This window comes from Sinocyclocheilus rhinocerous, unplaced genomic scaffold, assembly GCF_001515625.1.
Source record: "Sinocyclocheilus rhinocerous isolate Xijiao unplaced genomic scaffold, SAMN03320098_v1.1 scaffold3307, whole genome shotgun sequence".
Taxonomy (NCBI): Eukaryota; Metazoa; Chordata; class Actinopteri; order Cypriniformes; family Cyprinidae; genus Sinocyclocheilus; species Sinocyclocheilus rhinocerous.
In genome coordinates, this window is record NW_015642050.1 from 378,388 (window position 1) to 390,715 (window position 12,328).

Sequence of the window (12,328 nt, forward strand, 5' to 3'; positions counted from 1 at the left end):
GAGAGAGAGACAGCAGGTGAATGTGTGCGTGTGTGTGTGTGTGAGTGTGAGAGAGACAGCAGGTGAATGTGTGTTGTGTCTGACCTCAGTGTGTTACCCTACTGTCCACCACAGTGATCCGAAGTATGTATGAGTATTTCTATGTAAGTTAAAGACTGTGGTATCAAATGTTCACATGTTATAATTTGTTACAGTTTAATACTTCTAAGATGTTATAATATTCCATTATATTACTGTGATGTTCATTTACTTATTGTTATTATATTATTATTTTTATCTTTTTGTACATGTATACTAAGCTTTGGCAATATTGTATCATTTACAGTCATGCCAATAAAGCAATTTTGAATTGAAAAATTGAGAGAGAGAGAGAGAGAGAGAGAGAGAGAGAGAGATACCTGGGGCGTAACAACATTATTAAGAACTGTATGGCTGTGATGCACAGAAACACCTTCACCTTGGAAACGGGGGAAAGAGGCTGACTGGTGGTTATGCTCAGAGCACACTGGCTTCAAGATACAGCAAATCAGCAAATTTAGCACAGTTTTCATAAAAATATTAAGCAGCATAACCGTTTCTAGCTTTGATAATAATGTTTCTTGAGCAGCAAATCAGCATATTAGAATAATTTCTGAAGGATCGTGTGACACTGAAGACTAGAGTAATGATGCTGAAAATTCAGCTTTAAAATCACAAGAATAAATTACAATATATTAAAATATAAATTTATATTATTCCAATAATATTTCACAATATTACTGTTTTTACTGTAATTTTTACTGCAAATAAATTGCAGACTTGGTGAGCATAAGGTAAAAAAAACAAAAGATTGGTTGTATGCAGAAATGACAGCACATGCTAATCTGAATTCCCTAAAAGTGTTTTTTTTTTTTTTAAATAAAAAAGGAAAAAATTATTTATATTGCTCAATAAACTAGGGAAAGGTTTGTATGGTATTCAATTGATACTGACAGAGCACAATTGGTTTTTAACTTAGAGCATTCCTTTAAACATTACTGTATGTCATGGTAAAACCTAAATGACACAAAGGTGTGAAAGTGGCATGTACTCACTTTGTGATAGCATATGTGCTGTCAGGACTGAGAGAGTCATAGATGGCCACGTAGTCATTGGCACAGTCATCCTCTATGTGGAAGGTCCTGAACTTGACAATGATGACATAGCCTTTAGGAGCGCGGATCTGCCACTGGCATCGGGAGTGAATTGGGAATCTCTTAGGGTGTTCAGGAGATGTAAATTCTTTGTTGGTGGTTTCAGCTATGAGACTGTAAAAGCATTTCTCTGATAACAGAGATAGGAAAAGTAGAAAGATCTGATCTTATTGCGTTCTGGTAAATAACAAACTAGCTCAAGTACTCAACAGATACATCAGATGATAACTGCTGTGCAGCAAGTATAAGAAGCACTAAAGATCCTTAGCGTCCTCAATGTGGTTGAATCGAGTGATAACAAGTGGCTTCTTGGATGGACAAGAGGTCACTCAAACACCTTAAAGTCTGCATGAACCAAAACTGTGACTAGATTTTCTTCCCTATTGTGACATATTACAGAGTGACATGGTTTATCGAATGAGAAAAAGAAGAGGACGAGACTTGATTTTGTACATCAGGAACTGACTGGATTGTAAGAAAGTGAGTGCTGCAAACTAAACGAAGGCATATTTAATCAATCACTGTGTATGTCCCAAACAGACCACAAAATAACACCCAAAACATCACCATAACCACAGAATAAAAAATTAAATGTTTTGAAATCATTAATTTGCGGTTGATTATTGTTGTCACTTTTTAAGTACTCCAGCCCATTTTTAACTTCAAATCTCACTTCAGCAGCTCTAACAAAATTGAAACAGGTTTTTATGTAAACATTATTACATGAAAATGTACTTCTGTTTTTTTTTCTTCTCCACTGGAGACCATCAAATGGAATTTGAAGTCAAAATTAAATGAATTTTTAATTATTTTTTAAATATACCATTATTGACATAACCTTAAAGATTAATGCTAAAACAATATTACATTAAACATTAAGCTTGGAGTGGTTTGTGAGTTAATGAATAGCAAATTAAATCATAAAATAATCATTTAAAAAAATACATTTTCAAAATTAATAAATAAATGTATTTATTTAACAGTTTTATTTGTTTACCTGCATGTCATGTGACCAGTAGCCCAGACAACCGTAAATATGCTAAGGTCTTTAATATTTAAATATTAACTCTCAGGGGGTACTTATTTAATATTTTAGGTCAATGTGCTTGGCTGACAAACATTTTAAGAATCCCTGGTCTCAAATAAGGAAAGCCTACAAATCAAGTTATTTCATTTTTATGCAAGATTACAAGCCAAACATTTAATTCAAGAAAAACGGGTCTATTTTGCTTTCATGTTGACTCTAAAGCCATAAGAAACCTCCATGCACTTGGTTTAATGCAGATCATTCCAAAAGGGTCTGGCTGCAGCCTTGCGCTTGCACTCTCAGACTTGCACTCTCAGACACTTGCACTTCCGCTAGCGACGTCACTTGCAGTCTTTATTTTTTTATTTTGTTCTATTTATTTATTCTTTTTGTTTGAATCTCTCAACATTTTACAACAGTAGCCAGGTGGTGAAGACAAGAAAAACTTACAATGTCACTTGCAATCTCCAATTGCACTCTCCGATACCTGCGACGTCACTTGCAATCGACACAAATCCAATATACAGTTTATTAATATAATGAATATGTACATATTATTTTCCTCTCACACCGCAAAACGTGGCATAATGGACTAAGATGATAAAGACCAAACTCAATGCTCTTCATTATTAAAATATAGCCTACATAACTAATATACACCCAGGTGGAAAATTACAGTGCAGCGGTGACTGAAATGGGACACACTTTACTCACTGGATCTGGGGTCCCTAGCCATCCGAGGGTCTGTGGCTGCAGAGACAGAGCGAGAGAGAGAGAGAGAGAGAGAGGAAATGATGCATGCTGTACTTTTTTCACACCTCTTTCCTTCCATTTTCCAAAGGCCTGTCAGACATTCTGTTCCTCCTCCTCCACCCCTCACCTTGACTCCAACGTTCACAAATAGCAGTCTCTCACCTCACTACAGCGACATGACTCTCCGTACAGAGATATCATTTTAAGCAGGGCACTGAGGTGTCACTCAGGCCTCCTGCTCTCATGTATATAATGCATATGGGGACCAGAGAAGGACAGAGAGTTACAGTTTTTTCTTCAAAAACAAAGAATTACTGGGTTGCATTGAGCTGCACAATGGAGTCAAGACTCTACCGCTATCTACAATGTTATTAAAAAGCGTCAGTGCTCCTTAAGGAGCCATTTCATACATTTTTAATCATTGTTTTTGTAATTTATATACATGATAGTCATTGCATTTTGCTACAAAAAGAATCATAATGTTGTTTTTCACAACCATTTTCAATATCATCTTCCTTAACTCATCCAAATTACAGCACTGTGACTGTGTGGAGCAAACATGCTCTCTTTATAAATTACCAATCATCTTACTTGAAGCAGTGATGTCGCTGGTAGTGACTGCAACGCTCCCGACTTGTTTGCCCCCCTGTCGGATGCCCCTCCGCAGAGCCTCGACCACACGATCCTCCGACAGCTCTGGGACGATCTCTTGGTCCGTCTCAGGAATGTCAAATTGAGACCAATGATACGCTAAGGTTCCTTCACTGCAGATGCATGATGGTGCAAATAAGACATATTACTGAATGAAAGTACAACTTGATTTTTGTAGTACTTGCTCATGCATAATGTACTGATACCAATTTTAGGATTTGCTTTGCATAATGTTAGTTGCTATGGTGTTTTGTGTGATTTTAAGAATGATGCTATGCTCGGTCTAGATGGTTTCTGACCCAAATCAAAAAAGAGCTCATTATGCATGATACTCTGATTCGGTGTAATGGATTTTCGCTCTGTTTTTATGGTCCCCAACCCTGAGCATGAGCAGTAGTAATAGTTGAACTGGAAATTAATAATTTGTATTCTATTAGGGTGATTTTTTTTAACCTAGATTCTGTGAGACTTGTAATTTATCTCTATCAGCGGAACCACTAAGCATTAAAATCAAGACATACAGAATGATCTATTCCTTCATTTAAAAACTTTTTGATTTAGAGAGCATGCTATAAATTCCGCTTCATCTGAATCAAGGATCTGTGGTTCAGCTGTACCTGAAGGCAGTGATGACAGACTTGGTATAGTATCTGGAAAAGAGGGGATCTCTGGTGAATGTATTGTTCATCTGAAAAGGAAACAGTAGATTATGTTTAACACAATTATAATAAGATATAAAAGTTCAATGATAAATAGTAACAATACAACTTTTAAAATATACTTATTGTATGTTTTATTTATAGTTTAAATCAATAACAAAAAAATTAAATCTAATAATTTATACAATGTTAAAGACGAATATTGATAGAAGAATATTGAATATCCTAAAACAGTCGGTTTTCTTTAAAAAAATGCTTTGTTTTTTATTTCACAATAAAATATATGACATGATGAGTCTTGTGACATTCCCATAGCCTGTAATGTGACTGTCACCTAAAAAGTCAGCTTTTGTTTACTGGCTTTATTGGCATGATTGGGAAGAAATACACAGATTTGACAGAACAGTCCCTTTGAGACTAGCCAGTAAAGCCTATAAACTAAATCAAACAGTAACGGGCCTGCTAGAAACACACTATACATCCCTGCCTATTGAGTCTACAGAAGTTAGTGACCATGTGCATCATAGAGAGACAGCGAGGAATAACCAAAACATACTGACTGCCTTGTCTGAAAATAGTAACTGTCATTATTTTTTGAAAATTAATATACTACAACGAAAAACAACAACAGACTGCCACTCACTGCCATGAGGATGAAAAAATTTACATCTTTATCCATTATATAAGAGACAGCCTCTTCTCTGTCGGCTACACAATCAACAATCAAGCTTGTGATATATGTTGCATCCAAACAATAAGTATACAAGCCCTTTTTTTGTGACGTAGGTCACCTCAAAGGCGGCTTTATGACATCTTTGGAGTGTAAAGACCCTTAAAAGTCTTTAAAAGCTTTAGTACAGTCATTGAAGTCTCAAAAGAAAGTCAAGGTCACCAGAAGACTTACAACACCATCAGCAAAGAAAAGTCTAAGAAAAACAAAAACACTCACAATTCTTTCCAAGTCCTTCGCCACTTGTTGGAATTCTGTACTGTCGGGATTGTCGTACACCGGGCTGTACTCTGGTTTGAGAAGCTTAATTTGTCCGCTGTAAACCAGTGTGGATGGGCTGTGTTTAAGAATGGTGGACTCATTTTCCAATTCTTTGCTCCTGACTGAGAGAGGGATAGATGTTGTTAATTAACAACAGTAGGAACTGTACACTACCGTTCAAACGTTTGGAGTCAGTGTGTTATATATATATATATATATAATTTTGTTTTTTGTTTTTTACACTGAAGACTGGAGAAATAGCTGCTGAAATTTAAGCTTTGCCATCACAGATATAAATTACATTTTAAAATACATTAAAATAGAAAAGTTATTATGAATTGTAATAATATTTCACAATATTAAATTTTTATTGTATTTTTGATCAGATAAATTCAGCGTTGGTGAGACCCCAATAAGAGACCCCAAACATTTAAACAGCATTTAAACAGTGTAGGTGTGTAACCTTCATCATTTCAGAGCAAGTTAGGTATGATTGGTGAATCTTTGTACCAACGAAGAGCCACACAAGAAATCCGACCACTGCAGCCACTACCAGCAGGGCGATGAAGACCCCCACGGCAATGCTCGCCCTCCGTGCTGGTGCCATCTTCCGTTCATTCGTCAGGAAGGTGACATGCTCATGACGCCCGTTCCCTCCCTGAAACAGAAATGAAAGTATTCTTCTGTGATTGTGTCCTTCAAAAGTACTGTAAACATTTAGTTTCTTTGACAAGCAAATGTTACAATAATGCACCTTCAGAATGAATCATGAATAAAAAAGGAGTCATTTTAACAGTAAAACATTTTTAAAAAACTAAGAAAATTTTTTTTTTTAAAAGGTTAACAGTAAGTTCCCGTACTATACACAGTGGAAAATTATAAAAGATCTAACCAGACCTTTCATGTAATGTTTTTCATGTAATTGTTAATTGTACAGTTTTTAGAAGTAAAAAAAGAACAAATCAACGTATAATTTACAGTCAAAAACTGTAAACTGATATTGCCTGCGTGAAACCCCACATTTGAAAGTATTTTATTTAAATAATCATGTTTCTTAATAGTTTTTGTTATCAGTTATGTACATTAGGGTTTTATGTTACATTCTCTGTTGTTTAATGAATGTTTATTGCATTATTTAAGTGTTGTGTGTTACCGTGATGGTGTTTTGTGTTTGCGTGAATGACTCTGTGCACCTTTTGTATATTAGTATATACTTCAGCTTGTGGGAAAGCTACTTGAGATTTAATCACGATAAATTTTTTTTTTCACATCAGTCGATATCGATAATTATCATGGTAAATTAATTGTTATTTCTTTCAAGTTTAAAGGCAGATTTTTGCTCCTAAGTGAAAGTTGTAGAATCATGAAACAGGTTTGTGTTCTGACTTTGATGACGAGTATCTTCAGCACAGTTTGCAGTGCAGGCTGCAATATTAATAATATTACTTTTTTACCTCCCTCTCTCTCAGAAATGCACATTTGACAGTAGCATGAGTTGACAGTAGTAGTAGCTTGAGTTAGGATGCAGATGTAAATGTATGTTTATTATCAAAAACAGTAACATCTGTAAAAAATGTAACAATCTCATTTTTATATGGTGAAATTCAATTATTCTGAAAAAATTCTGAGTTTTATTAAAATTAACCATTGGTCTTCCAGAGTAGCATACACTTAGATCATGATAACCACCGTTAAAAACCACACATATTGCATCTCAATACCATGGTAAAAATGTAACTATATGGTTTCTAGGTATTTGTATGAAAAACAGCAGTCTAAATACTATAGTATAAAAGTACAAACGCTATAGCTTAAATCACAAAAAATACTTATATTCCATTACTCCTTTAATACATTTAATACGTCTACATTAATAATAATAAAATTCAATATGAACACCCCACATTTCCACAATAAATACCATGGTGCAGTAAAGTAAATTCACGGTAAATGATGGCGATTTGTAGATTGAAAAGCCTTCTGACTTGTGTGTAACACAGTGTTTCTCCTGTTTGTCAGCGCTGTTTCAACTAGTTTAAATCACCAAGTAATATGTCTACACTTCACACTGGATCTCACATCACTGTTTAGAGGTCACGTGACCGAGACTTATCAGTGAGTAAAAATTATATCGACCATTTATGAAACTCTTGGGATCGTTTTATCGAGGAAAATTAAATCACAATAATTATCATTATTGTTTTATCGCCCAGCCCTACTTGTGATGAACTTTGATTATTACAAAATAGATTTTAGTAGCAGTGTGCGTTGTTGAATTTACTGGTTTACATTCAAATTTTCTTATTTGTAAATTACAGTTTTAAACTGTAAAATTTACAGTTTGTTCTGTAAATGTGTTTACAGTTTTTTTTGTATTTTTTATAAAACTATTCTGACAACCACAGCTGCCAAAATTATCTTGTAAAAACTACTACATTTTTGTTTTGTTTTTTAGTGTGGTTTAATTTATTCATTAAATAAACTGAAATTAATTCACATTCATTCCATTTTCTCTTTAAATCAGCTTTAGGGCTGTCCGGCTAAAAAAAAAAAAAAAAATCTAAATTTAAGAAGTGCATGATTAGTGTTGTTTAAAATTTCTCTTTTGTGTTCTTGCTGTGTAACTTCCACTCTACAGAACAAAAACAGTGCACTGTATATAAGAATGCTTGTTATTTGTTTCGGTTCGAGAACATGTAAGCACCAATACATTAAACATTACATGTTAATATAAACCACCACACTTGTGAGAAAAAAATTAAGTAGCCCCTGGATATGCAGTATACGTGAGAATATTTAACGCAAACTAGCCACTAATGAAAACTATATTTCAGTACCACTTATTTTTATTTGATCCCACACCATTTAGGCTTTAACTTGTTGCAAATTGTGCATGAGCAGGCATAGTATGTGGTCTACCCACCATAACCACTGCCCAAACTATACAGGAAGTGCCGGAAGACAAAGATAAACCAAAAACAGATATACAGTTAAGCTTGCGTGTGGCTACAAATCCCAACAGTACTGAATATATGTGAAATAATGTACATATAAATGCCGACATGCACTGTTGCGCTTTGCATCAACATGCTGAGACTGGTTTCAGTGGCATGTACATTGCAGCATCAAAAGTAGTTAGGCCTGTTTCTGTGACCTTAAACACACATACAGTGTCAGTTATTTGACATACTATGTCATCCAGCAGAGTATTAAATTGTTTGCATGACTATCTTTAAAGTGCAGGTGTGTGAGTTAATTAAGAAATGTGTCTAAAAGTGATTGGACGAACATCCTGAAGATCCTTCCAGAAGGAGATCTTTGCTTGCCTTTATGATGGAAGGTAAATATGTTGTAGCTTGTAGCCCAAAGGTAAATGTGGGATACCAACTAAAATTTTGAAGGTTCAATTCTAAGTAAATCAGTCACAGACGTACAACAGTGCCCACTGAGTCAACATGAAATGGCATTCACAGCCCACTTTCCTGCAACACTGCTGAGTAAAACAGCATGATAAAGAAGAAAGCAAATGTAGGGTGGGATTTTATCCGTTGTTAATTGATGTACACACTTAAAAATAACAATATCTTTATTGGAATCTATATGGTTCCATGAAAAACCTTAAACATTCATGGAACATTTTCATTAGAAAAAAAAAAAAAAAAAGTTTCCTCAGAGTGGGAAAGGTTCTTTAGATAATATTCTTTATACTAAGAAAAACAACAGCTCTTTTAAGATCTGTTCACTGAAAGGTTCTTTGGGGAACCAAAAATGGTTCTTCTGACATTGCAACAATATCAACTACCTGACACAATATATCCATCAATATACCTGATACTGGATATATACTGGCCAATATTTAATTGTGCATGCTCCTTTCTCTTATTTTTACATTTAGTTAATATTATAAACATTTAATAATGTTGTAAATGCAAACTTTCAAAAAAAAGAAGTATATCTTAAAATGAATATCCATTCAATGTTATGCCTAAATTCACTTGCCATTTACTATTTATTTATTTATTGAGGATACATAGGAGCAGGGCCGTGCACAGACCTTTTGAGGGGCATGTGCTGAAACTGAAAAAGGGCACCCCCCCTTTTTTTTACTGGTCTGTAAGGGCAAAAAGGGCATGTGCTCTGCACAGGTTGAGCCCTACCTGTGCACGTGCCTGCATAGGAGCTACACTGCAGCAATTGCTTGAATATGTGTGCAAAATAACATACAAAGTCATTTTATTTCAGAAGTCTGTGTTTGAGAAAGGTTCAATTTACGACTTGATTTTGCAAGATGCGGTTAGGGAACTGCTGTGAGATATCTGGATGGGTTGAATACTCTATGCAGAATCCCCAAAGGATGCAAAGGTACTAAATAACAGCACTGACAGACATCCACAGTCAGGCATTTAAGGAACCAATATGCCTCTTCCCTCATTTCTTCTCCACACACTGTTGACTCCACAAAAAAAAAAGAAAAACGCTCTAATTTTCCATAAATCAGCCGTTGCCCACCGCAGAGGTATCATACTGAAGCTAAACTGGGACTGTGGAATGAGCCAGAGCCTCAGTGCACGTTTTGAACTAAAAGTGCATGCTCACACAATAAGGAAAGGGTTTGCAATTAAAAAGTGGTTAGAAATCCAAGCGTCTACACCCTGGGAGAAGAGGAATCAGAAGATCATTAGGGAGATAGAATCACATTGGTATTAAATCAATTTGTCAGACTTGCAAACCCCTTTTTAAGATCCGCTCCCGTTTACAACAGCGAGTGCGATAACTCATCGCAATTTAAAGCCATTCTTACTGTAGGCCGCCTGGCACCCAAGCTGCCTAAATTGGAATTTTTTAATAGCCATCATGGCATAAGATTAAGAGAATCACCGGGGAACGCAAGTCACTTGCTCCTGTGGGCTTCTGTTATCGGTCATCCTGATCACAGCCTAATAACAGCATTACACGCCATGATTCTACCCATAATCCTCTGCAAAACACCATACTGAAGACATATCACTCTCAGTAAGGCCATCAGCAAATCAGTAGTGTCTCTCTCACTTTTATCAGCCAGGGTAGACAAATCTAATTAGATGGCCCTCCACAGGTGTAATCTGCATAAAGCCAGTGCGTGTTCTTTCTCTGAACTGAGGATTGCTTAGAAAATGGAACGATAACGCTGTAATTAAAGATTAGGTATGGATGAAGCTTTTTTTAGTGGAACAAACAAAAGAAAATTACTTTATGTGAAAGCAAAATAAAGCTTGAATGTCCAAGACTTCCCATTGCTTCTGGTTATTTTACCTGTACAAAAACTGTCCATTATGCTGTATTTGTTATATTATTTTATTATTATTGTAATCATAAACACACTGGATTGTGTAGCGCAAATCATTTTACCGTTTACTGCACTTTGTTATACTTCTCATCATTTACCTATAGCCGAATCAGATGTTTCGCACTCACACTTAGATGTTATTTAAAATGAAAGTGTATTGTTTCATTTACTTTGACACACACAAAAATGGTTTTATCATTAAAAATCAAAGCACATATAGAGAATGTGCTTTTGAATGAATACTAGTTTTGAAAAAAAAAAAAAAAGGAAAAAATTTGACCAAATCATAGAATATAATCAAATACATCAGGCGTGAGTCAGCAGTATCCTGCGGTGTGGATTTCCCACAGCAGAGGGTGTTCACAGTCCTAAGGATACATTCGTTCACCTGTTACCTCTTTTCAAGGACTGGTGTTCTTGAACTGAGACATTTGACCCACGCGTTAAACTGTTTCTGCTTACCACATGGAAAATGATTGATGGCATGCATAACCAAACCTGTTCCACAAGCTTCTGAAGGGAAAAAAAAAAAAAAAAAAAAAGGAAGGACCAAAACAGAAGAAACTAATATACTTTTTCTAAAAATGTTTTCATTATTGTTTCCTGCATATAAAACCTGATCATGGATAAGATCTAAAATTCTTCACGTTACACTTACGTTATCTCTCTCATGGCAGACACATCACAGGCTGTTGACTCAACTCATCTTTCTATTTGACTTTAATCTTGCACTGCAACATATCGGCACTGTTTGCATTTGTTCCGTTTTATTTCTGTTCCTCGGTTTCTCTAGGAACTAAAAGTTTAGTCTTTGTACTTCTAGCCTCAGCTACCTGCCAAGAACATAAAATGTTAATGAATCACTATTGCGCAGCCAAACTGACAGCTGAAATAGGGGTCAGAACCTATTTATTCAAATCATAAGCAAGATTTGACATTTACACATGTGAAGCCAACAAATTCACGCTGGAGCAAAATCAGCATGATGAAGAAAATGTTTTCAGCTTAACTAAAGTATAGGGTGGCACCAACATTAAAATTCTGACAGATACAATGACAGATTTTTTTTATATATATGTTATGGATGATGTCAATGTCAATTTTATTTCTATAGCACAACTAAACACAACAACAGTTGACCAGTGTGCTTTACACCAATACAAGAGACAGTAACAATATCAATATATAATTAAGAAAATCATAAAAGCAAAAACACACAGTGCAATACATTTCATTACTGACCATATGCCTGTTCAAAAAGGTAAGTTTTTAACCTAGATTTAAAAACAGATATGGTTGGAGCAAATCTAATATTGGAGGGTAGTGCATTCCACAATCTGGGAGCAGCTACTGAAAAGGCACGGTCACCCCTACTTTTCAGCTTTGATTTCGGAATACGTAGCAATCTCTGATTAGACGACCGGAGAGACACAACTGGACGATGTTCTGTCAGTAAATCCGAAAGGTAAGGAGGGGCCAGACCATTTAAAGATTTAAATACTAAAAGAAGAATTTTAAAATCAACACGGTATCGTACAGGCAGCCAGTGCAAAGTGTGTATCACTGGAGTAATGTGGTCCTGTTTTTTAGTACATGTCAGAAGTCTTGCCGCCGCATTTTGTACCATCTGTAACCGGGATAAAGCTGATTGGCTAATCCCGTAGTACAGTGAATTACAATAGTCTAGCCTCGATGTTAAAAATGCATGAATTATTTTTTCAAAGTTATTAAAAGATAATATAGGTTTTA

At 35.4% G+C, this 12,328-nt stretch overlaps 1 protein-coding gene across 1 annotated transcript in view; it reads right to left on the reverse strand.

The window, feature by feature from the left end:
- Positions 1-12,328, reverse strand: part of LOC107755384 (suppressor of tumorigenicity 14 protein homolog) — a 27,955-nt gene that overhangs the window by 7,095 nt on the left and 8,532 nt on the right. The window contains exons 2-7 of the mRNA XM_016572163.1: positions 5,764-5,911; positions 5,212-5,375; positions 4,221-4,291; positions 3,544-3,716; positions 2,914-2,949; positions 1,074-1,302 (exon numbers count right to left, since the gene is read on the reverse strand). Coding sequence (XP_016427649.1) covers positions 1,074-1,302; positions 2,914-2,949; positions 3,544-3,716; positions 4,221-4,291; positions 5,212-5,375; positions 5,764-5,911 — 821 coding nt within the window. The remainder of the gene's footprint in view (positions 1-1,073; positions 1,303-2,913; positions 2,950-3,543; positions 3,717-4,220; positions 4,292-5,211; positions 5,376-5,763; positions 5,912-12,328) is intronic.